Source organism: Mytilus californianus, unplaced genomic scaffold (genome assembly GCF_021869535.1).
Source record: "Mytilus californianus isolate M0D057914Y unplaced genomic scaffold, xbMytCali1.0.p SCAF_10, whole genome shotgun sequence".
In the NCBI taxonomy this organism is placed as follows: Eukaryota; Metazoa; Mollusca; class Bivalvia; order Mytilida; family Mytilidae; genus Mytilus; species Mytilus californianus.
The window spans coordinates 11,761,844-11,789,674 of NW_026262582.1; the positions used below are offsets into that span (position 1 = coordinate 11,761,844).

The 27,831-nt window shown below is 31.4% G+C and overlaps 1 protein-coding gene across 4 annotated transcripts in view; it reads right to left on the reverse strand.

Annotated features, from left to right (window-relative positions):
* The window catches only part of LOC127717617 (histone-lysine N-methyltransferase EZH2-like), an 86,038-nt gene that overhangs the window by 3,153 nt on the left and 55,054 nt on the right, over positions 1-27,831 (reverse strand). For 2 of the 4 annotated variants that reach the window (XM_052223330.1, XM_052223332.1), the window contains exons 15-18: positions 21,200-21,295; positions 20,724-20,805; positions 19,286-19,451; positions 18,127-18,368 (exon numbers count right to left, since the gene is read on the reverse strand). In XM_052223330.1, coding sequence (XP_052079290.1) covers positions 18,311-18,368; positions 19,286-19,451; positions 20,724-20,805; positions 21,200-21,295 — 402 coding nt within the window. In that variant the 3' untranslated portion in view covers positions 18,127-18,310. Of the gene's footprint in view, positions 1-18,126; positions 18,369-19,285; positions 19,452-20,723; positions 20,806-21,199; positions 21,296-27,831 lie in introns of those variants that run through there. The other 2 variants (XM_052223331.1, XR_007989272.1) reach the window with 2 other exon arrangements.

Below are 27,831 nucleotides of genomic sequence, written 5' to 3' on the forward strand. Positions count from 1 at the left end.
AACTTTTGATTTTTCTACACTTTACACTACTATTCCCCATGCTCAATTGAAAGATTGACGTCACCATCTCATTAAACAGAGCTTTTTCTTTAAAAATGGGAATCGTAGATATACATTTCTTGTTTTGGGTTATAATAATTCTTATTTTGTGAAGAACCACACTGAATCTATCAGAAAATATACTGAAGATGATATTATCAAAATGCTGAACTTTATGATCGACAATATATTTGTTCAGTTTGGAGGATTGATATTTCAACAGACAGTCGGTATTTCAATGGGTACTAATTGTGCACCCCTACTGGCTGATTTATTTTTCTACTCGTATGAAGCAGAATTCATTCAGAAACTTCTAAAAGACAAAAAGAAAAAGACACCTTGCTAAATTCTTTAATTTTACTTTCAGATATATTGATGATGTCCTATCACTGAATAACCCACATTTCAGTCAGTACTTACATCTCATATATGCCAGTGAACTTAAAATTAAGGATACTATTGATATTAGAAGGACTGCTTCATACCTTGATCTTTTTGTGACATAAAATATTGTTTCCCATGAAATATTGTCCGTCGGACAAAATTTTATATAAAATATTGTCTGCGGACACTATTTCATAATGAAATACTGCCCAGGACAATATTTCATTATGAAATAATGTCCTTGTTCATGAAATTTTGTCACCTCCTTCTGGACAATATTTCACTATGAAATTCTGTCCATGACAATATTTCACTATGAACTACTGTCCATGACAATATTTCACTATGAACTACTGTCCATGACAATATTTCACTATGAAATACTGTCTATGATGACATTATTTCCTTGTGAAATTCTGTCCATGACAATATTTCACTGTGAAATACTGTCCATGCAAATATTTCTTAAGCAAACTATTACAAAATTATAAATAGTACACAGGCATGCAGCATGCACATTTTTAGATTTATAACTGAAATTATTTTGTAAAGTAAGAATTTTGTATATATCTAATATTAATATTAATATGAACTAATATTTGTTTTAACATTAGCTAGTTTTAAATTTTCATAGATACTTTATAAATGGTTAATTATAGATTAAAGAATTGTCTAACGTATGTTCCATTGTAATACATTATACTGTTTAAATATAAGTAATGTACTGACAATCACTTATTTATGTTCAAAATTGAATGTACTAATAGTACATTGTATTCGTATAAACTAGATTGACGAATCTTTTTGCGACAACGTTTTGGAGGTACAGTCATGACATTAGTACAATGTAAAACATTGTTCAATGAACTTATTATACAAAAATATCAATCCTAACATATTCAAAGTGAATAAACACGAAAAATGGCACGATGCAGTGCTGAAGCAATGAAAAGTAAATAAACTTCGTATCGGTAGAAGACATAAATCCGGAAATTCACTGAAGTATAATATCTATCAAATATATGTCCAAAAACGTGAATTTATTTAAAAATCTGAGTCGGAGTGGTCTCATAACTATACCAAATTTGTATTACTTTTTAACACAAAACAATTTGAAAGATATAGATGTAATGCAAATTTACACATTTGTAACCACTCAGTGGAAATAAAACAAAGTGCACATTCTTAAAACTGAGTGAAAATGATAAAAAAAAATAAGGCTAAATAGAAGGAACTATAGTTTTACCATATGAATTAGCATTTAAACTTTCATAAAATGCCAATCAAGAAATTGAAGACTATAATAAAGAAACAAAAGTAAAAAAATTGTTGAGTTGCATTTTAAATGAAAAAATCGACTTGTCTTTTTCTTTCAATTTTATGGAAAACTGCACCGCAGGAGATGTCTACGACCGTGCAAAAAGTAAGATTGGGGTATTGGCTTTGCAAAAGCATCATTTTTAGCCTGCAGATATGCCGGTCCATTAAAGTCGTAAAATAAGCACATGTTTCTTGATTTGTCACTCCATCAACGAACTATTTCTGGTAAAAAAGTCACACAATTTTGGAAATCATTATCTAAGTTCTGCAGTGTATATCCATAAAACTGTACATGTTCGATTATACTTTTGGTCCTATTTGGCTCTTATAATGTTCTATAGTTTATGGCTGAACTATTAGAACTCTGTGAAGCAAGCTTAAAAACTTTTTTATTTACTGAAGTCATGACATCCAGTAAACCAATACTATGTGGACCTTGTTACAAAGGAAAAGTAAACATTGAAGGTGACATCTGGAGTTATAACTGTGTGGAAGGATTATGCTAAATGTGTTTAAGTCATCATGAAAGATCCAATGGAACATATGATCATAAGACCACTGACGTTACAAGTTATAAACCATCCATTCCTGCTTTTAAAACAGAATGTGACAATCATTATGAACAGCTCAACTTGTACTGATTTAATGCCTTGCTGTAATGACTGTATTTCTACTAGTCATTCACGATGCACAGGAATAAAAAAATTGACAAGTGTAGTGCAGAAAGCTAACATTGAAAAATCAAAACAATCTGTCGAGACAGACATAAATTCTATCTTGTATATTTTGGACAAACTAGTGAACACAAAATTAAAAACATCAAAACTGGAGAACGTCTATATATAGACATAAAGACATTCGTAAAAGAAATTAGAAAGGAAATAAACAAATATTTCGACCATCTGGAAAGAAGTTATGCCAAGAAACAGATACTATTTGGAATAAGGAAAAATTAAAAGCAACTGATTTCATTTCTGAAATTGAAGAGGAAATGAAAAACTTAAAGGAAATGAAAGAAAAATTAAATACAATCGCAGAACATAATACTTCAAAACTCCAATCATTTCTATGTGAACATCAGATTGAACAACAAGTACACCAATTTCAAAGATATGTTGATAATTTAGAAAATGATGTTAGGGCAAAAGAAGCTGATTTCAAAATGAAACAAAAATGAGATAGAAACTATATTAAGTAAATTAGGATCATTAAATTCCTTATGAGAAGTAATGGTTGTAAAGACAGAAATAGTTTCAAACAGAGAAACATGAGTGAAGAAAGAAGCACAAATAGAATCAAAAGAACAATCCAACATAAACGACATGACCATGAATATTGAGACAAAGATAAAGACCAACATCGGGGAGTGGATTACTGACATGATTTGTTTGACGGATGGTAAAGTTAACCTTCTTACTGCTGATGGCAAACATAAGAAACATTTACCAATAACTGATGGAGCCATGTGTGTTGTACAGAACAATCAGAACACTATTGCCTTAGGTTATCTTTATAGAATTAAGATCTTCAATATGAAGAAGGAAACAGTAACCAAAGTTATCAATCTAGACAAAGCAACTAATGGTTTATCATTCTTCAATAATTCTCTGGCTGTAGGTTTAGAGGGTCAAGGTGGTGGAGAAATCCATATTATAGACTTGGGAGGAAATACATTGAAATCAATAAAGTTCAGTCTGAATCATACCTCTTTAACCTTGTTTACCATAATGACAGAATAATCTATAGTGACTCTCGTGGCAAAACAGTTACCTGTGTTGACGAATCAGGTAAACAAATCTGGCAATATAATCAGGATTCATTAGGACCAGAAGGACTTTGTACAGATGCTTATGGTAACATTATTGTGGCAGACAGAGGATCTAACAGAATAATAGTAATATCAAATGATGGACAGGATAGTAAAGTACTGATTAGGAAAGAAGATGGACTAAAGAATCCTGAGTGTATTTGTTTTAAACATAATGAGTCTTCAGGTTATATATGTAATTTCAATGGTACACACCTGGCAAAATTCAATTTATCTTATGGATAACAGAGCATGTTGAGGAAATGTAGTGCCTTTTTATTTCACAGAATGGATTTTATTTTCAAGTGTATTTTCACAAAATGTATTTTGTGACATTATAGCAATATTCAGATGATTTTATGTGGTAAAAAGTATTGTATGAAATAGTTCATTTGTGTTTACAGTAATTATTGTTAGAATTGATTGTTGATGAAAATAGATACAAGTGATTCTTTTGGAAAGTCAAATAAATTTAGGATTGCCAGAATTCAAAGTATATGCGGATACAGGAATAGAATTAAGCCCTACGAAATTATCACCTTCAGCTACAGCTACTGATTTAAAGTGGGTAGAGCACAAGGTGGTGCCTTTCTCCGACTGTTTATGACATCTTTAAACTAGACCCATTGGATGTGTACTGCTAGATAATTTAGTCTGAGAAAATATGATTTATTTAGATGTACTTTTATATCAGTGCCTTTTGTCTATTGTTTTTCTGTTGAGATCATCCATTTGCAGCTGTAGTATGTTTTTATGTCGTGCTGTTAAACTACTGTCCAAGGTTAGGGGAGGGTTGAGCACTCATAAACTTGTTTAACACACATTATTTATGTGTCTGTCCAAAGTTAGGACCTGGTAATTAAGTGGATCTTGTTGTTTCATGTCTGACATTTTGTTTTTCATAAATTGTATTGTTATAAATTAAGCTGTTAGTCTTATCGTTTGAATTGTTTATTTTTCATGAAGAGGCATTTATAGCTGACTAAAGGGTATAGATTTTCCTCAATGTTGCAGGTAGTACATGACCTATAATTGCTTATATCTACGTCATTTGAACTCTGCTGGATATGTGTTTCATGGTAATCAAACCACATCTCCTATTTTATAGAGACAAATGCGATCCATGACCAGGAAGCTGAAATAATATCACAAGCGTTTTTAAAACAAATTGTCAACAATTGTGGAGATTAAGTGTATAACTTGATGACACATGTGATGTTGTCAAATTACCCTACACAAATGATTTCATTTTTTACTTGAAAGTTTATGGTTACGAGGACCAGTTACCGTCACTTACATATCTAGTTCCTAAAGAAATGTCATTTCCTATTAATTAGAATTATGTTTGTCTGATAAACCAGCAATATCGTTATTCTGCCCATCAATTCTGAATCTCTATAACTTTCAAACACTCTCGAATCTCGAATTTATGTCACTTGAAATCAACAAGTAACACTGCATCAAAGGTGATAAAAAAGTTGATTCTATTATTAAGAAACACATTTGTTTCCTTGAAGAAAATTTTACGATCAAATTATATTTTGTTATTACTTTATCTAAAAACAGTCGTCAGTTTTCAAAACTCAAGGTCATAAAGTGATGACGTCATGTCCCCGCACGCGTATCTTCCCACGAAGTGGTTATAGAACAAAAAAATCAAGATTTCCGTGTATTGATTGGATCAGACAAAACCAAATTTTTAAAATTCTAATAAGAGTATTTGTTTGAAGAGAAAAGCAGAATGTTGTATTAACGCATCCGTTATTGCATAAAATGCAAGGTGACTGCAACTGGTCCTTGACCAGTAAAGTTCAAATGAAAGAGGTGTTGTATTTTCTGGACCAAATACAAATATTTCAATTCGTTATGATCCAATTATGTCAATTATAGATGATTTTAGTAATGACAACTATTCTGATTCAAGACTTTTCTATTTGATGAGAACTTACTATATCCATTTACTATATGTATACTGTTATATTACTTACATCTTCACAGCTACTTTCGCATTGGGAAACAATAAACAAATTCTTAAGAAAAGAACCTTGAAATAGGTTAAAAAATACAAAGTGTATCAAGCTTTGTTCCATTTCTATGTAAATGTTAGGAAGGTTTGTGTTGACAAACTTTAGTGACAGACAGACAGACATGACAAACACAATGTCTTCCTACATACGAAGACATAGAAGACAGATGTGGATTCATAAAAATTCTACCTTAAGATCTTATATCACAATCTCTGTAATTTTGCAGCAACATTAAAACTTTTGATTTTTCTACACTTTACGCTACTATTCTCAATGCTCAATTGAAAGATTGACGTCACCATCTCATTAAACAGAGCTTTTTCTTTAAAAATGGGAATCGTAGATATAAATTTCTTGTTTTGGGTTATAATAATTCTTATTTTGTGAAGAACCACACTGATTCTATCAGATAATATACTGAAGATGATATTATCAAAATGCTGAACTTTATGATCAACAATATATTTGTTCAGTTTGGAGGATTGATATTTCAACAGACATTCGGTATTCCAATGGGTACTAATTGTGCACCCCTACTGGCTGATTTGTTTTTCTACTCGTATGAAGCAGAATTCATTCAGAACCTTCTAAAAGACAAAAAGAAAAAGACACCTTGCTAAATTCTTTAATTTTACTTTCAGATATATTGATGATGTCCTATCACTGAATAACCCACATTTCAGTCAGTACTTACATCTCATATATGCCAGTGAACTTGAAATTAAGGATACTATTGATACTAGAAGGACTGCTTCATACCTTGATCTTTTTGTAACATAAAATATTGTCTCCCATGAAATATTGTCCGTCGGACAAAATTTTATATAAAAATATTGTCTGCGGACACTATTTCATAATGAAATACTGCCCAGGACAATATTTCATTATGAAATAATGTCCTTGTTCATGAAATTTTGTCACCTCCTTCTGGACAATATTTCACTATGAAATTCTGTCCATGACAATATTTCACTATGAACTACTGTCCATGACAATATTTCACTGTGAAATACTGTCCATGAAAATATTTCTTAAGCAAACTATTACAAAATTATAAATAGTACACAAGCATGCAGCATGCACATTTTAAGATTTATAACTGAAATTATTTTGTAAAATAAGTATTTTGTATATATCGAACTAATATTTGTTTTAAATTTTCATAGATACTTTATAAATGGTTAATTATAGATTAAAGAATTGTCTAACGTAAGTTCCATTGTAATACATTATCATACTGTATAAATATAAGTAATATACTGACAATCACTTATTTATGTTCAAAATTGAATGTACTAATAGTTCAATGAACTTATTATACAAAAATATCAATCCTAACATATTCAAAGTGAATAAACACGAAAAATGGCACGATGCAGTGCTGAAGCAATGAAAAGTAAATAAACTTCGTATCGGTAGAAGACATAAATCCGGAAATTCACTGAAGTATAATATCTATCAAATATATGTCGAAAAACGTGAATTTATTTAAAAATCTGAGTCGGAGTGGTCTCATAACTATACCAAATTTGTATTACTTTTTAACACAAAACAATTTGAAAGATATAGATGTAATGCAAATTTACACATTTGTAACCACTCAGTGGAAATAAAACAGAGTGCACATTCTTAAAACTGAGTGAAAACGAAAAGAAAAAAAAATAAGGCTAAATAGAAGGAACTATAGTTTTACCATATGAATTAGCATTTAAACTTTCATAAAATGCCAATCAAGAAATTGAAGACTATAATAAAGAAACAAAAGTAAAAAATTTGTTGAGTTGCATTTTAAATGAAAAAATCGACTTGTCTTTTTCTTTCAATTTTATGGAAAACTGCACCGCAGGAGATGGCTACGACCGTGCAAAAAGTAAGATTGGGGTATTGGCTTTGCAAAAGCATCATTTTTAGCCTGCAGATATGCCGGTCCATTAAAGTCGTAAAATAAGCACATGTTTCTTGATTTGTCACTCCATTCACGAACTATTTCTGGTAAAAAAGTCACACAATTTTGGAAATCATTATCTAAGTTCTGCAGTGTATATCCATAAAACATAGGTATGATTCCCTGTACATGTTCGTTTATACTTTTGGTCCTATTTGGTTTTATCAGATCTTATAATGTTCTATAGTTTATGGCTGAACTGTTAGAACTCTGTGAAGCAAGCTTAAAAACTTTTTTATTTACTGAAGTCATGACATCCAGTAAACCAATACTATGTGGACCTTGTTACAAAGGAAAAGTAAACATTGAAGGTGACATCTGGTGTTATAACTGTGTGGAAGGATTATGCTAAATGTGTTTAAGTCATCATGAAAGATCCAATGGAACATATGATCATAAGACCACTGACGTTACAAGTTATAAACCATCCATTCCTGCTTTTAAAACAGAATGTGACAAACATTATGAACAGCTCAACTTGTACTGATTAAATGCCTTGCTGTAATGACTGTATTTCTACTAGTCATTCACAATGCACAGGAATAAAAATTTGACAAGTGTAGTGCAGAAAGCTAACATTGAAAAATCAAAACAATCTGTCGAGACAGACATAAATTCTATCTTGTATATTTTGGACATCAAAACTGGAGAACGTCTATATATAGACATAAAGACATTCGTAAAAGAAATTAGAAAGGAAATAAACAAATATTTCGACCACCTGGAAAGAAGTTATGCCAAGAAACAGATACTATTTGGAATAAGGAAAAATCAAAAGCAACTGATTTCATTTCTGAAATTGAAGGGGAAATGGAAAACTTAAAGGAAATGAAAGAAAAATTAAATACAATCGCAGAACATAATACTTCAAAACTCCAATCATTTCTATGTGAACATCAGATTGAACAACAAGTACACCAATTTCAAAGATATGTTAATAATTTAGAAAATGATGGTAGGGCAAAAGAAGCTGATTTCAAAATGAAACAAAAATGAGATAGAAACTATATTAAGTAAATTAGGATCATTAAATTCCTCATGAGAAGTAATGGTTGTAAAGACAGAAATAGTTTCAAACAGAGAAACACGAGTAAAGAAAGAAGCACAAATAGAATCAAGAGAACAATCCAACATAAACGACATGACCATGAATATTGAGACAAAGATAAAGACCAACTTCGGGGAGTGGATTACTGACATGATTTGTTTGACGGATGGAAAAGTAATTGTAGTGGGAGGGGATGGTAAAGTTAACCTTCTTACTGCTGATGGCAAACATGAGAAACATTTACCAATAACTGATGGAGCCATGTGTGTTATACAGATCAATCAGAACACTATTGCCTTAGGTTATCTTTATAGCATTAAGATCTTCAATATGAAGAAGGAAACAGTAACCAAAGTTATCAATCTAAACAAAGCAACTAATGGTTTATCATTCTTCAATAATTCTCTGGCTGTAGGTTTAGAGGGTCAAGGTGGTGGAGAAATCCATATTATAGACTTGGGAGGAAATACATTGAAATCAATAAAGTTCAGTCTGAATCATACCTCTTTAACCTTGTTTACCATAATGACAGAATAATCTATAGTGACTCTCGTGGCAAAACAGTTACCTGTGTTGACGAATCAGGTAAACAAATCTGGCAATATAATCAGGATTTATTAGGACCAGAAGGACTTTGCACAGATGCTTATGGTAACATTATTGTGGCAGACAGAGGATCTAACAGAATAATAGTAATATCAAATGAAGGACAGGATAGTAAAGTACTGATTAGGAAAGAAGATGGACTAAAGAATCCTGTAGTGAATGTATTTGTTTTAAACATAATGAGTCTTCAGGTTATATATGTAATTTCAATGGTACACACCTGGCAAAATTCAATTTATCTTATGGATAACAGAGCATGTTGAGGAATCTTTTATGATTTTACCTGCTTTTGAATACAATATACATATATGCTGGTAACAAGTGGCGATATTTGAATGTACGAGGAAATGTAGTGCCTTTTTATTTCACAGAATGGATTTTATTTTCAAGTGTATTTTCACAAAATGTATTTTGTGACATTATAGCAATATTCAGATGATTTTATGTGGTAAAAAGTATTGTATGAAATAGTTCATTTGTGTTTACAGTAATTATTGTTAGAATTGATTGTTGATGAAAATAGATACAAGTGATTCTTTTGGAAAGTCAAATAAATTTAGGATTGCCAGAATTCAAAGTATATGCGGATACAGGAATAGAATTAAGCCCTACGAAATTATCACCTTCAGCTACAGCTACTGATTTAAAGTGGGTAGAGCACAAGGTGGTGCCTTTCTCCGACTGTTTATGACATCTTTAAACTAGACCCATTGGATGTGTACTGCTAGATAATTTAGTCTGAGAAAATATGATTTATTTAGATGTACTTTTATATCAGTGCCTTTTGTCTATTGTTTTTCTGTTGAGATCATCCATTTGCAGCTGTAGTATGTTTTTATGTCGTGCTGTTAAACTACTGTCCAAGGTTAGGGGAGGGTTGAGCACTCATAAACTTGTTTAACACACATTATTTATGTGTCTGTCCAAAGTTAGGACCTGGTAATTAAGTGGATCTTGTTGTTTCATGTCTGACATTTTGTTTTTCATAAATTGTATTGTTATAAATTAAGCTGTTAGTCTTATCGTTTGAATTGTTTATTTTTCATGAAGAGGCATTTATAGCTGACTAAAGGGTATAGATTTTCCTCAATGTTGCAGGTAGTACATGACCTATAATTGCTTATATCTACGTCATTTGAACTCTGCTGGATATGTGTTTCATGGTAATCAAACCACATCTCCTATTTTATAGAGACAAATGCGATCCATGACCAGGAAGCTGAAATAATATCACAAGCGTTTTTAAAACAAATTGTCAACAATTGTGGAGATTAAGTGTATAATTTGATGACACATGTGATGTTGTCAAATTACCCTACACAAATGATTTCATTTTTTACTTGAAAGTTTATGGTTACGAGGACCAGTTACCGTCACTTACATATCTAGTTCCTAAAGAAATGTCATTTCCTATTAATTAGAATTATGTTTGTCTGATAAACCAGCAATATCGTTATTCTGCCCATCAATTCTGAATCTCTATAACTTTCAAACACTCTCGAATCTCGAATTTATGTCACTTGAAATCAACAAGTAACACTGCATCAAAGGTGATAAAAAAGTTGATTCTATTATTAAGAAACACATTTGTTTCCTTGAAGAAAATTTTACGATCAAATTATATTTTGTTATTACTTTATCTGAAAACAGTCGTCAGTTTTCAAAACTCAAGGTCATAAAGTGATGACTTGTATCATTTTTAATTTTAGTTTCCTGTGTATACTTTGGAAATTAGTATGACGTCCATTATCACTGAACTAGTATACAGATTTGTTTAGGGGCCAGCTGAGGGACGCCTCCGGGTGCGGGAGTTTCTCGCTGCATTGAAGGCCCATTGGTGGCCTTCGGCTGTTGTCTGCTCTGTGGTCGGGTTGTTGTCTCTTTGACACATTCCCCATTTCCATTCTCAATTTTATGACGTCATGTCCCTGCACGCGTATCTTCCCACGAAGTGGTTATAGAACAAAAAAATCAAGATTTCCGTGTATTGATTGGATCAGACAAAACCAAATTTTTAAGATTCTAATAAGAGTATTAGTTTGAAAATAAAAGCAGAATGTTGTATTAACGCATCCGTTATTGCATAAAATGCAAGCTGACTGCAACCGGTCCTTGACCAGTAAAGTTCAAATGAAAGTGGTGTTGTATTTTCTGGACCAAATACAAATATTTCAATTCGTTATGATCCAATTATGTCAATTATAGATGATTTTAGTAATGACAACTATTCTGATTCAAGACTTTTCTATTTGATGAGAACTTACTATAAAATTGAGAATGGAAATGGGGAATGTGTCAAAGAGACAACAACCCGACCATAGAACAGACAACAGTAGAAGGTCACCAACAGGTCTTCAATGCAGCGAGAAATTCCCGCACCCGGAGGCGTCCTTCAGCTGGCCCCTAAACAAATATATATACTAGTTCAGTGATAATGAACGCCATTATCAACTCCAAATTGTACACAAGAAACTAAAATTAAAAATAATACAAGACTAACAAAGGCTAGAGGCTCCTGACTTGGGACAGGCGCAAAAATGCGGCGGGGTTAAACATGTTTATGAGATCTCAACCCTCCATTTTTTATATCCATTTACTATATGTATACTGTTATATTACTTAGTGCGTTTCCTAAATAATGAGGTTGTCAACTTTTATTCCACTTTGTCAGATTGTGTTGACCATCTTCACAGCTACTTTCGCATTGGGAAACAATAAACAAATTCTCAAGAAAAGAACCTTGAAATAGGTTAAAAAATACAAAGTGTATCAAGTTTTGTTCCATTTCTATGTAAATGTTAGGAAGGTTTGTGTTGACAAACTTTAGTGACATACAGACAGACATGACAAAAACAATATGTCTTCCTACATACGAAGACAAAGAAACTGTACATAATAAGATGTTTTAGTGTTATTGAGTTACTCAACTTTGGAATATTTATTGTTGTAATATACTTTCCTTTGTAAATGGTTTGAATAGTTGGACACAAAATGATGTGAAAGAACGGACTGGTATTTGTGAACATTTTATGTTACATAAAGAGCATACAATCTTGTGGGGGAGCTATGTGGTGATTTCAGGTTGGAATTTTCATTACTTTTGTCATTATTTGAACATAATGAACGCATCATGTCTTATTTACTTTCTTTGGTTGTTGGGTTTTTGTCTCATATACTTTTACCTAACTTCACCTTGTCCATTGTTTCCTAAATTATAATAAAATGCTCCGCTCGGCGCAGCTTGATACAACCAGAGGTCAAACCCTGAACAGTTGGGGCAAGTATGGACACAACATTGAAGCTTGATACAGCTCTGAATTTGGATTGTGATTAAATATTTGACACAGCATAGGTTTCTGACTCAGAATGAATGTGGTCTAAGAACTTAAAAAATTTTAATTTACCTTTTCAAACCATATCATTATTATTTGCTTTTATATATAAATCAGAAATAACCAATTTAAGATGGAAAATTTGATAGAAAAAAAAAGGAAAAAAAAATCCCCCCCCAATTTTTTGAACCCCCTTTTGATTCATCACCCCCAAACTCAATCCCAGCCTTCCCTTTGTGGTATGGTACCTTTCAGTACAATTTCAGAGAGATCCATACACTTGAACACAAGTTATTGTCTGGAAACTAGAAAAATGCTTGTTTTTTGGCCCCAAATTCCTAAACGTTTAGGGCAATTACCCCCAAACTCAAACACAGCTTTCCCTTTGTGATATGGAACTTTGTAGTACAATTTCATAAAGATCCATACACTTACACACAAGTTATTGTCCTCAAACTAGAAAAATGCTCGTTTTTTCCCCTTAATTCCTTAAATTTTGAGGCAATTACCCCCAAAATCAATCCCAGCCTTCCCTCTGTGGTATGGTACCTTGCAGTACAATTTCAGAGAGATCCATACACCTGAACACAAGTTATTGTCTGGAAACTAGAAAAATGCTTATTTTTGGACACTTTTTCCTTAACGTTTTGGGCAATTACCCCCAAACTCAATTTCAGCCTTCCCTTTGTGGTATGGAACTTTGTATAGTAGACTCCACCTATTCGAATATCGGCTAAACGAATATATCCGCTATTGTAATATTATTTCAAAACACCAAACCCTTCCCTATATATCTAATGTTAATTTTATCGTGTAATCGAATATCGGATATAAGAATATATTGGCAAATCGGATAAGAATAGTCAGGTCATTTTGTTCAAAACCATGCACAATCGGATATTTTCAATGTTTTTCTGACAGGAAATGGACCAGGAAGTTACAAATTTACAATCTTGCAGACAAGAAGATTTTGTTTTTACTAAATAAAAGGAACTATTTCTTAATAAATTGTTGTCTTTAATCATTGTCTTCCTTTGTCATGTGAATTAGATGCCCTTTTACTTCAAATGGTTTGAATTTATTTATAAAATATGCAAGACTCAGTTGACAAGTTGACGTTGCTGTTTGAAGAATTTTGATTAAACTCTAAATGTTCACAGAATCAGAAATATAATCTAAACTGAATGTACCTCCTTCTGAATAATTAATTGCAATATAAATATAAATCCCTTTTGACAAGAGAAATCTGACTTTTGTCAGATATATTTTTTGGCACTGGCTACGGTTACATGGAAATGTAACAATAATATAAAAATTATTGTTACATTGGAGACTAATTGCTGGAATGCAGGGTTGGCTAAGGAACCGATTAATTACGAATGTAACAATAATATTTGGGTCTACGGTTACATTGCGTTATTGTTACATTAAAGACTGCAATGTATGATAGATTTATTAAACCTAAACCTTCTATAGTTATGTTGCTTAATTCTTCGATATGTACTAGATAATATTAATAATAATAATATTATTCAGCGAATAAGTATTGATTGTTTTGGTGTTGTTAAAAATCATGACTACTACAGTTTAGTTCAATATCACTATAATTGATGAATACTTAATGAACTGTTCAATAGAGCATGTACTGTCACGACTGATAAGATCACAAAATATCTGGACTCTGAAAATGAAAACACTGTTTCCACCAATTTCAATCTGTCGTCAAATGTCAACATTAATTGCTTTCACAATTGATTCGTATTTAAACAACCTAACATGCTTCCAAAAAAAGTAATGGACGAAAATGTAAACATCGCAAGAGTAACAAAATATTTTTCACCTGAAGCATGGCATTCAGACATTGAAAGTTTCTTAAACTTCATAAAGGGAAAATCCAGAATGGAATTGTACGGTATGCAATATAGAGCGTGCACATTGCCGTATCACTGGTTTGTGATGGCTGCTTAAGTTAGAGTGGTTTCACCGAAAATGCGTCGGACTAAAACATGCTCCAAATAAAATGCTCCGCAGGGCGCAGCTTGATACGACCGCAGAGGTCGAACCCTGAACAGTTGGGGCAAGTATGGACACAACATTCAAGCTTGATACAGCTTTGCATTTGGATTGTGATTAAATATTTGACACAGCATAGGTTTCTGACACAGAATGAATGTGGTTTAAGAACTTAAAAATTTTAAATTGGACATTCACCTATTATGGTCCAATATCCAAAATCTAAATACATGGTTAGATTCAGCATATCAAAGAACCCCAAGTATTCAATTTTTGATGAAATCAAACAAAGTTTAATTTTGGACCCTTTTGACCTCAATGTGGACAAAGTTGATAATGGGGCACAAAAATCAAAAATCTAAATACATGGTTAGATTCAGCATATCAAAGAACCCCATATATTCAATTTTTGTTGAAATCAAACAAAGTTTAATTTTGGACCCCGATTTGGACCAACTTGAAAACTGGGCCCATAATCAAAAATCTAAAAAAATGTTTAGATTCAGCATATCAAAGAACCCTAAGAATTCAATTTTTGTTATAATCAAACTAAGTTTAATTTTGGACCCTTTGGACCTTAATGTAGACCAATTTGAAAACGGAACCAAAAATTAAGAATCTAAATACACGGTTAGATTCGGCATATCAAAGAACCCAAATAATTCAATTTTTGATGAAATCAAACAAAGTTTAATTTTTGACCCCGATTTGGACCAACTTGAAAACTGGGCCCATAATCAAAAATCTAAATACATGTTTAGATTCAGCATATCAAAGAACCCTAAGAATTCAATTTTTGTTAAAATCAAACTAAGTTTAATTTTGGACCCTTTGGACCTTAATGTGGACCAATTTAAAAATGGGGCCCAAAATCCAAAAACTAAATACACGGTTAGATTCAGCATATTAAAGAACCCCAAGAATTCAAGAATAAAACCCCATTGAAATTGGTCAAGAAATAAGCAATTTATACGAAGTATCTTCTTTTGCACAATACTGTGCAATTAAATATTTCTAGCTATTGCGCAATACTGTACAATTGACAATTTCTTGCTATTGGATATTTCTTGCTATTGCGCAATACTGTGCAATTGAAGATTTCTTGCTATTGCGCAATACTGTGCAATTGAAGATTTCTTGCTATTGTGCAATACTGTGCAATTGAAAATTTCTTGCTATTGCACAATACTTATTATATAATAATTTACACATCCTGTTTGGTGTGTATCTCCTACCATATCATTATTATTTGCTTTTAAATATAAATCAGAAATAACCAACTTAAAATGGAAAATTTTAAAAGAACCCCCCCCCCCCCCCCCCCCCCAAATTTTTTGAACCCCCTTATGATTCATCACCCCCAAACTCAATCCCAGCCTTCCCTTTGTGGTATGGTACCTTGCAGTACAATTTCAGAGAGATCCATACACTTGAACACAAGTTATTGTCTGGAAACTAGAAAAATGTGTTTTTTGGCCCCTTTTTGGCCCCAAATTCCGAAAATATTGAGGCAATTACCCCCATCATCAATTCCAGCCTTCCCTTTGTGGTATGGTACCTTGCAGTACAATTTCAGAGAGATCCATACACTTTAACACAAGTTATTGTCTGGAAACTAGAAAAATGCTTATTTTTGGCCCCTTTTTGGCCCCCAATTCCTAAATGTTTCGGCAATTACCCCCAAACTCAATTCCAGCTTTCCCTTTATGATATGGAACCTTGTAGTACAATTTCAGAAAGATCCATACACTTTAACACAAGTTATTGTCATGAAACTAGAAAAATGCCTGTTTTTTGCCCCTTTTTTGGCCCCTAATTCCTAAAATTTTGAGGCAATTACCCCCAAAATCAATCCCAGCATTCCTTTTGTGATATGGAACCTTGTGGTACAATGTCAGAGAGATCCATACACTAACACACAAGTTATGTCTGGAAGTTACAAAAATGCTTATTTTTGGCCCCTAATTCCTTTACTGTTGGTACCATAACCCCCAAAATCAATCCCAACCTTCCTTTTGTGGTATTGAACCTTGTGGTAAAATTTTATAGAGATCCATTCACTTAAACTAAAGTAAGAGTGCGAAAACCAATGTGTCTTCGCACAACGACAACGACGCCAACGTCATACCAATAAACGACCACAAAAATTTTTTGGCGGTCGTATAAAAACAACATACTGGATTTGTAGAAACTGTCATTGTAAATAAAAAATCAAAATATTGTATGCAATATTGTAAATATCAAATAAAAGTTTATAAGTTTTATTTTAATACATATTTATTACTATTCCCATCGTATATTGCAGTGCGTTTATATAATAATGTAACAATAACGCAATGTAACCGTAGACCCAAATATTATTGTTACATTCGTAATTAATCGGTTCCTTACCCAACCCTGCAGTCCGGCAATTAGTCTCCAATGTAACAATAATTTTTATATTATTATTACATTTCCATGTAACCATAGCCAGTGCCATATTTTTTTCACATGTGCAAAAGTAACCACATGTCATGGACACCATTTTGGATGTTTACAAATTTGTGAGGAAGCCTCTAGAACTATGACCTAAATATAAATAGTCTTCAGAAAACGTAAACTTTATGCAATAATATTTTATCAATCATGATTATTTTCATAAATTTAAATTTGATTATTTAAAGAAATAAAATTATAACAAATACGATTTTAGTTTGGAGATTCTACATAGACATGCTTAGATCTATTTATAGCCAAATTAGTTTACCTGTATGATAATGTAAGTAATGGATATTAATTTGCTTACAAAACAATTAAAGACAAACTATGGATGGTAGATAATAATTCACATAAATATTTCAGGACATTTGATTTATTTTAATGAATAAAGGATTTAAAAACTGCAAACAAATTTAATCATTACATAATCAGCTGATAATTTTTTACACAAACATCGTGGTGATGTAACTGATAAAAATCACTCCATCAATCCTCCAGCCCTTTCACATATTTAGCAATTGTCAGGGTTAGTAACATCTCAGGATTATATCTACTCATTATTGCAGAATTATTAATGAATATAAACTCATCGTCTAATTGAATATATCGGGTAATCGGATATTTTTAGCTGACATTTTGGGTATCCGAATTGCTGGAGTCTACTGTAGTACAACTTCAGAAAGATCCATCCACTTACACACAAGTTTTTGTCATGAAACTAGAAAAATGCTTGTTTTTTGCCCTATTTTTGGCCCCTAATTCCTAAAATTTTGAGGCAATTACCCCCAAAATCAATCCCAGCATTCCCTTTTTGATATGGAACCTTGTGGTACAATGTCAGAGAGATCCATACACTAACACACAAGTTATGTCTGGAAGTTACAAAAATGCTTATTTTTGGCCCCAAATTCCTTAACTGTTGGTACCATAACCCTTAAAATCAATCCCAACCTTCCTTTTGTGGTATTGAACCTTATGGTAAAATTTCATAGAGATCCATTCACTTAAACTAAAGTTAGAGTGCGAAAACCAATGTGTCTTCGGACGACGATGATGCCAACGTCATACCAATATACGACTGCAAAATTTTTTTGCGGTCGTATAAAAACTAGATAGTAAGACATTCAAAACATTAAAATTTTTATTCAGTTCAGGCAGGCCTCTTGTACAAAGAATAAACTCTTCTTTTTGTTCAAGGTAAACAAAATACACATTTTCCACTATCGGGTTATCTTCACTACTCCAACCAGTTTGATCAGTCAGACTTAAACATTCACATTGTCAAATTTCTAGGCTTTTTGGACGAGTATTTTAGGAATTTTCATCTCTCTCTATACCAACAAACTTCAGCTGTTCTGTTGGACCATATCTGATTAAAAAAGCTCATTAAATACTAAAAATGCATTTTTTTTGGCTTTTGCAAACTTGTAAAAATATGTGAAAGTAAAGATTGAATCTTCAATTACATAAACACATAAAGAGAATTAGAAAATCACATGTTATGAATTGCTTTGAAGTTGTCTAGAAAGGATATACCATAAACAAAGTATTCACAGAAATAAGTTGGCTATATAAGCTGGAGGTTTGGCTAGCCATAAAACTAGGTTCAACCCACCATTTTTTCTTAAAAAGTCCTGTACCAAGTCAGGAATATGGCAATTGTTATCACATAGTCCATTTTTATGTATGTTGGCGTTTGTTTTTGTAGCAGTTCAGGGTTTCTGTTGTTCCGTTTTGTTTCCTCTTCTAGTTTATGTGTTTCCATCAGTTTTGGTTTGTGACCCGGATTTGTTTCAGTTAAATCGATTTATGACTATTGAACAGCGGTATACTACTATTGCCTTTTATTTATTTACAGTTGTATATTTTGTATTAAGTAACTGAATTCATGAAAGGTCCTTGAGTTTTTATAATTTTTGTTCTATATACTAGTATGTAAAATACAACTGGCCTGATGGTTTCTTCTGTTGTAATTTCCAGTTTTGTCATTTTGATATTTATTTAAAAGATGATAATTCCTGCTTTTGTTTATATAAAACTGATCTTCAGTGTATGATCAGTTGATAATTGTTGTCTCCTGAATTAATTAAAATCTGACCAGGCATGACCCTACAATATTTTCTTGACAAATGAGGTTATTTATGAAGTATATAGTGACATATGTCAAATTATGATACCATAAAGAAAAATTTTGATAATATTGTATTTTCAAATATCCAGCTTCTAAGATATGATATTAAACTAAACAGTTTAAATATAATTAATCTAGCTTTACATCAACAATACCTATAATCAAAGAACAGTTCTTCTCCAGCCTGTATAGGTCTCTTTGCAAATATACCAATCCTATGGTCGCCATTCACCATCATAACTTTAGCATAACAATTGGGATTAACGGAATGATTGGCGAATCTGATTTTGTTTCCTTTCCTAGTAGCATCTACAACAAAGTCTGGAAAGAGCAAAAGTATTCTTGAAATATTTGCAAATTCCTTAAATTTTCAAACATTTTTATTATAAATGCTGAAGGAATATCTATTTTTAGTTAGATAAAAACAGAAAAAAATGTACTTTCAATAATGATCCTTCTCTGAATACAAAGGGAAATTTTATTGGACTATGACTACGTTATTCAAAAATTCAAAAATTTCTTCAAACGAAAACACCCGTCATCCAAAAAAAAAAATGAAAACAAAAGCATATTTCCATTCAATTGAATAAATTACGAATCTAACTCTTGTTATCTGGAAACTGAGGGGGACAGTGATAAAATTTAAAGTCAAATGAAGTTTGACTCAAGGCAAGCTGATTTGAAATCATCCAAGGGGAGACAACTCTTATTCGCTCATGGTCATACCCATATTGCATATCCTGTTGATCTGATCATACATTGTTCTATTTGACATTGATCCAGTCAAGTTTTAAATTTGAGAAGAGAAGGTATTTTTAATTTTTGTTGTGGTTTAAAAACCATATTTTTCTAATTTCATGTTGTTTTCCTTTTTTTAATTTTGAAAAGACGTGGTGATGAATCCTTTGTAGTTAATTACTTGTATTTTATTACGGTATCTCAGTAACTATGTATGATTTGTTGCTGTGTCTGATTATTGAATAAAAATTTTGATAAAACTTAACTCAACAGCAGAAGCAATTATATGGCAACCGTACAACCTTCAACCATGATAAAAACCCATACCGTATAGTCGGCTATAAAAGGCCCTAACATTATAACCCTCTACCAAAGTGTTATTTAAACAAATTTATTAATGAATGCCAGATTAAGCTTATAATTGATGATGAATTCATTTAATCCTGGAGGTGATTTATGAAAATTTTTACATAACAAATTAAATTAATATAGCTTATTATACTAATGGAGTTTAGATTTAGTTCTAATAGTCCTAGGAAATAACATCACATTGAAAACTTTTGAGTCAATTGAGTTAAAACTGAATATCCTACGCTTAGTAATACTCCCTCATCATCATTTTAGTTGAACCAAAACGTACACATATACCGGAAGTTATCGCAACTTTTTATCTCTCTCTGCATAAAAGTACTTATTTACCATAATTTATATTGAACAGAAAGCTACACATACATTCATCATACTCACACACCATTATTCAAGTTGAACAGACAGCTACACATGTATTTATCAAACTCACTCCAAATTATTCAGGTTGAACAGACAGCTACACATGTATTTTTCATACTCACTCACCATTATTCAAGTTAAACAGAAAGCTACACATGTATTTATCATACACTTTTCCTCTTCTGTCAGCTTCGTCTTGAGAAATAATCTGCAATAAACATCTGTAATTTAACACAGTTTCACTATGCATAGAAGTTAGGGCTTGTTTGTGAGGTTTTTTGTGTGTTTTTCTTGTCCTGAATTTCAATCTTCCCCAAAAATCAAATTCATGGAAAGGAAACTTTTCTCTGTTAAAAATAACCAGTTAGAGAGATAAACACTTGCAAACTTTCCAAACTATATAGTCCTTAACATGTAGAGTTATGAATTGTATGGACAACAGTAAGGCTGAAGACTGGAACTTTACAATTGTTTAAAACCTGTGAATTCACCATTTCCAAAACTAAAGAACTATGTGAAATTTCATTGTTCATACTAAAAAATGAAGAACAAAAACCACAAGTACGTCTTTAATTGAATTTCAATTGTGAAAAAAATCTCACCTCTCCACAATATTCTGAGATGAAGTCATTCTTCTCCACAGCATCTTTTGTATAGATTCCCCAGCCAGCAACTTCTGATGGGGCTAATAGAAGATGCTGAAAAATTAAAACAAAATATGGATGATGATCATGGATGGCTGTGTATTGCCCAGAGGCTAATTGCTTATTCATGACAAGAACATGTTACTGATTTGTACTGGAACGACATGCTGAGCCAGAATTTTTAACAAACTAGTACATAAGGTCTGCAGGAAAACATTCAAACCTACTTAACAGAAGATCTGTGCTAAAAAAATGTTTTTAAAAACAATTGAAGCTTGTCTTTTTATGAAAGGCTTGTCCTCTAGACAATATTTTCGATTTTTATATTTATTTGCCTATTGGACAAGTACATGATAGCTTCATCTTTTACTTGCCCAAGAATAACTTTCACTAGTCCTGTGCAACTTTTAATGTCATACTGGACAACAAACTGTTATTTTCGGAAAATTATTAAGATATCAAAATCCTTAATATTATTAGATGCATACCTTTGTGAAAACTGAGTTCCCTATGGTTGATAGCAAAAATATGCAAGGTTTTCAAAAATATACATTACATTAATGTTCTAGTTTGAAAACTGTGGGTTACACTATTGTTTCAGAAAAAGGGTGAAGGTTTGGTACCATTAAAACGTTTAAACCCGCTGCATTTGTTTGCACCTGTCCTAAGTCAGGTATCTGATGTTCAGTGGTTGTCGTTTGTTGATGTGGTTCATTAGTGTTTCTCGTTTCTCGTTTTTTATATAGATTAGACCGTTGGTTTTCCCGTTTGAATGGTTTTACACTAGTAATTTTTTTGGGGCCCTTTATAGCTTACTGTTCGGTGTGAGCCAAGGCTCCGTGTTGAAGACCGTACTGTGACCTATAATGGTTTACTTTTATAAATTTTGACTTGGATGGAGAGTTGTCTCATTGGCACTCATACCACATCTTCTTATATCTATTAACCAGTGAAACCATGTATCAGGGCATAGTTTTTTTTTTTTTTATCAAGTAATGAATTCAATGAGGTAAATTATTTTGTTTATTTCCATTGCTTCTCTTTACGGAATGTATAAATTTAGCAAATTAAAGTAATATAAAAATTTTATACAAAATGTCAGATCTTTGTTCTCTTATACAAAAAATTTAACTTGTCTGGACTCCCAGGGATTTACAGCTTGTATATTGCATACACATTTGTGTTTTGAAGAAGACTGTAAGGTGATATTAGGCTACATTTTTGTACATGTTAAATGTTATGTAAACAAAATTCAAAAGTTTAAATGTAAAAAAATTGAAAATCAAAATATACCACATTAGTTGCAAATGATTAAAAAAAATTTAATAAAGAAAATCTTTGCTTACTATTTTTCAAAAATATCTTTAGAGGTAAGATAATCATATCATTATATTATATTCACTGCTGTGTCATTTAAATGTTACTGGTTATCTGTAACAGGTAAGATCTATATATTGATGTCATTCAAATATTTACAGATAACATGGATCATGTTTGAACATGTATAATTTACTTCCTGGTGAGCTAACATTTAGGAAAAATTGAGATAGCAAAGAACATTCAGAACAGGTGACTGTTCCCTAAATCAAAGAGGTAAATCATTATTAACAATCTTTTATCAATATATTTTGATGATTTATAAAACCATATGGTTACAAAGTTTGTATTGACCTCATCTTTTTTTTTTTTTAACTTTTTGTTTATCTTTGAATATGAATAAATGGAGATATTTGGGACAAACATCATCATGTCAATGAATAAGCAACCAAATCACAGACATAATCAAGACATTTAGGGCAGCATCTGGTGCAGTAAAATTGGTACCGTGAATGTTATTTTGAAAATTTAATAACTTCAGGCAAATCAAAAAAAAAAAAACAATATCAAAGAAATGCAAAAAGAGAAAAAAAAAGCTTTATAATAAAAAATAACTGATTATCGGTTATTTCCAATATTCTGATAAAATAAAAATAAAAAACAGGAATTTATTGAAGTTTTGAACATAATAAAAACTTTTAAAGGCATTTTATTTCAACATTTCCCCATGTTCCCTGACACAATGAAATAGTATTTGATGTAAAAAGCCAGACTAAAATATTGGTAGTGAAATAAAATTTAGTTGTAACTCAAAATGTATTAATTGATTTAAACTGTAAATAAAAAAGGATAATTCCTCACTAAAATATTACATGATTTACATTCATACTGACAATCAGGAAACATATACAATTCCCACCTTTTCTTTGTACTGTTGTGTCACCTAATATCTATAACGCATTTAAAAAAAAAAAAATCCCAAATGATAAGAAAGTCCTTACATCACTAAAACTAATCCATAAGTGACATGCCAAAAAAGGAAAGTCGTGCATCATTTAAAAACATTGCACTGACAATGAAACTAAATCTTCAACACAACCAATCAACAGATCATTTGAGCCTTGAGCACTTTACAATATTCTAAGTTTGTAAGAGAATGATATACAAAGCCTAGATTTATAGTTTCTTTGAATAATGCATTGTCATTTTATACTCTGCAATTATGTGTAACAATAAATAAGTGTTGGATGAGCATTGAATCTCATTTGAAAATGCATCACACGGTATAGCATGCTCACATGAAGTTTAAATCATAACTTGATATAATGATAATACAACTGCATACTACATATCATTAATTGACCTTGTTAGTGGTTCCCCTTAAATTGACCTAATATTTAAACTAAGCAAAAATTTCATAGTAAATAAACCATGACTCGGGGAGATGAGCCAAAAATCAGCACTAACAGCACTTCTAAATTTTGCTTTGTGAATTCATCAAGGCTTTATAACATATTCATATCTGTTCAAACGAGAGTAAGACCATAAGGGTCAAGCAGCCAGTACTATATGCAGTCACAAAATGGATATTGTTGTCATGAACCATGCAGTTACAAAATTTTGGAAATCATTTTAAGTTTAGCAGTGTGTTTCCTCATGCATTTCTCTAGTTCTTTGATGTTTATATATACTAATGGTCATTTTTGGTTTTATTAGCTCTTCTGGCATTTGATTAGTTTATCATGTTTATGGCTGAACTTTAAGAACTGTGTGAAACAAGCTTAATAACTTTTTTAATTGTTCAGGTCATGGCATCCAGTAAACCTATACCTTGTGGACCTTGTGACAAAGGAAAAGTAAACTCTAAAGCTGATATCTGGTGTTATAACTGTGATGAAGGATTATGTGCAACATGTTTAACTCATCACAAAATATCATATGGAACTCATGGTCATAAGACGATTGATGTTACAAGTTATAAACTATCCATTCCAGAAATCAAAACAGAATGTGACAAACATCATCAACAGCTCAACTTGTTCTGCCCTAGTCATTTAATGCCTTGCTGTGATAAATGTTTTTCTACAAGTCATTTAAAATGTACAGGAATAAAAAGTTTAACAAGTGAAGTGGAGAAAACCAACATTGAAAAATCAATGAAATCTGTAGAGACAGACATAAGTTCTACCTTGTATTTTTTGGACAAATTAGTGATCACCAAATCAAAAAATATCAAAAAAGTAGAACATACATATTTAGGTATACAGAAATCAGATATAGAAATTAGAAAAAAAATAAACAAACATTTAAACCACATAGAGCAGAAGTTATGCCAAGAAACAGATATCATTTGGAATCAGGAAAAATCAAAAGCAACTGATTTCATTTCTCAAATTGAAAGGAAAATTGAAAACTTGAAAGTAATAAAAGAAAATGTACATACAATCTCAGATCATAATACTTCGAAACTACAATCATTTCTAGGTGTATATGAGATTGAACAACAAGTACACCAATTTCAAAGGTATGTTGATAATCTGGAAAAAGATGAAAGGGCCAAAGCAGTTGATATCACCATGAAACAAAATGATGAGACTGAAAAGATACTAAGTAAATTAGGATCATTAAAATCCTTAGGGGAAATAATGGTTGTAAAGACAGAAACAGATTTAAAAAGAGAAACAGGAATCAAAAGAGAAGCACAAATAGAATTAAGAGAACAGACCGACATAAACAACATGATCATGAATATTGAGACAAAGATAGAGAGAAACATGGGGCAGTGGATTAGTGACATGATTTGTTTGATGGATGGAAGAGTAATTGTAGTCGACGGGGGTTGTAGAGTTATTCTTTTTACTGCTGATGGGAAACAGGAGAAACATTTACCAATAGCTGGTGAAGCCTGGAGTGTTACACAGATCAATCAGAACAGTATTGCCATAAGTTTTCCTCGCAAGAGAGTCATTAAGATCATCAATATGGAGAAAGACACAGTAACCAAAGTTATCAAACTAGACAAAGTATGCTATGGTTTATCATTCTGCAATAATTCTCTGGCTGTAGGTTTGATAAGTAATGATGGTGGTGAAATCCACATAATAGACTTGGAAGGAAATACACTGAAGTCAATACAAGTTCAGAGCAAATCAGCCATATATAACCTTGTTTACTGTAATGACAGATTAACATATAGTGACTGTGATGGTAAAGCAGTATACTGTTATGATGAATCAGGTAAACAGATCTGGCAATATAAACAAGATTTATCAGGACTAGAAGGACTTTGTACAGATGCTTATGGTAACATTATTGTAGCAGACAAAAGATATAATAGAATAATAGTAATATCAAAAGATGGACAGGATAGTAGAGTACTGATAAAAAAAGAGGATGGACTAAAAAATCCTGAATTTATTTGTTTTAAGCATAATGAGTCATCAGGTTATATTTGTGATAATTTTGGTATATACCTGGCAAAGTTTAATTTATCTTATGGATAACATACTTATCATAGAATCTTATGATAATACTTGCTTATTAATTATGATTGGATTATACATATTTGCCGGTAAGAGGTGGAGGTATTTGAATGTAAAAGGAAATAAAGTGCCTTTTTAATTCATTGAAGGGATTTTATCTTTTTAAGTGTAATTTCACACTATGTTATTTTGTGAAATTATAGCAAAATTTGGATAATTTTATGTGATTAGGATCAGGGATGGGCACGATTACTGACAAATGTAATCGATTAATAATCGATTACTTGAAGGATTTTTGTGCAATCGATTAATAATCGATTACTCAGATTTTTGTGTGTAATCGATTGCAATCAATTACTTTATCAAAAGTAATTACATTACTTTTCGATTACTGTCAATTACATGCTACACAATAATATAAGAAAATAACGAAGACAGTTAAACACAATTCTGTTGTTCAACCTTTTTAGTGGAAATTTAGAACTTTACAAAAACAGCTTTTAAAGCATTGTTTCCAAATGTTATGTTGACAGTTGTTTTCTAGATGAAAGCTAAGCTCTTACCAAGAATTCAACCTCTTTATACATTCTTGAGTGAGTTATTATAAACATGAGAACATTCTTGAAATGACAGAGACCGTTGCATCAATTGCTTCTGTATATTGTAAGTCATTTTCTTCATATTTTGCCAATTTTTTTAACTTTGGTTATTAGTTTTTACTCTTTATTAAACAGGTATATTTGAATATAATTCATTGCAATTTTGGTGGTTTCCTCTGAAAAAAATATATAAAAAAGTAGAATAATTAGTTCAGTTTATTTTAAAGATGGAAATTTATAATTTTTAATTACATGAATGAATTTATCCTATTGTTTGGATAACCTTCCTAATAACAGGTTATAAAACTGCCAATGGAGAACAATTTATAACCTAGGACAATATAATGTAAATCTCTCATTTAATAAGACATAATTGAAATCAAAACAAAGTCTGTATCTCATTAATTAGAAGTCTATGATCATTTGATTAGTAAAAACAAAAAGGTTGTTGAGAATTCTTTATTCTCTATTTAAAATTATAAACAATATATATTTTTAGTGTCAATATGGGATACATGTATCTATTACCGAACAAGAATTTCAATGCATTGATTCACTGTCAAAAGAATTTTGTATACTTTCTAAAAATTTATATCATAACATTATCATAATTATGAAGAACCAACAGTTTATCATTTCTAAGCTAAAATTCTAACTCTTATTGGAAATTATGATTTAAGGAATTTCATTACAAATAAGCTTACTACTTCAATGTAGTACAGAACTTATTTTCTTATTTCTAATATAAAAGGTCTTAAAATATTGACAAGCATTGAAAGTCTTTTGTTTCAAAAGCTTGAAATACCGTAAAATTTGTAAGATCTGATTAATCATAAAAATGATAATGCAGCTTGAGACAACAGATCTAAATAAGGTATTTGATAAACTTTCAAGTATTATTAATACATTCTATTTTATCTGTACTATAAACTGATTAATACATGCAGTTGTTTATTTTATTTAAACTAGGTCATATTTCGTCAACCTATTTTACTGAAGTAATCGAAATGTAATCGAAAAGTAATCCGTGATTACATCATATTTTTTGCTGTAATCAATTAAATTACGATTACATGTAATCGAAAATGTTGTCGATTACAGATTACTGTCGATTACTTGAAAAAATGTAATCAATTACAATCGATTACGATTACAGATTACGATTACCCCATCCCTGATTAGGATTATTGCA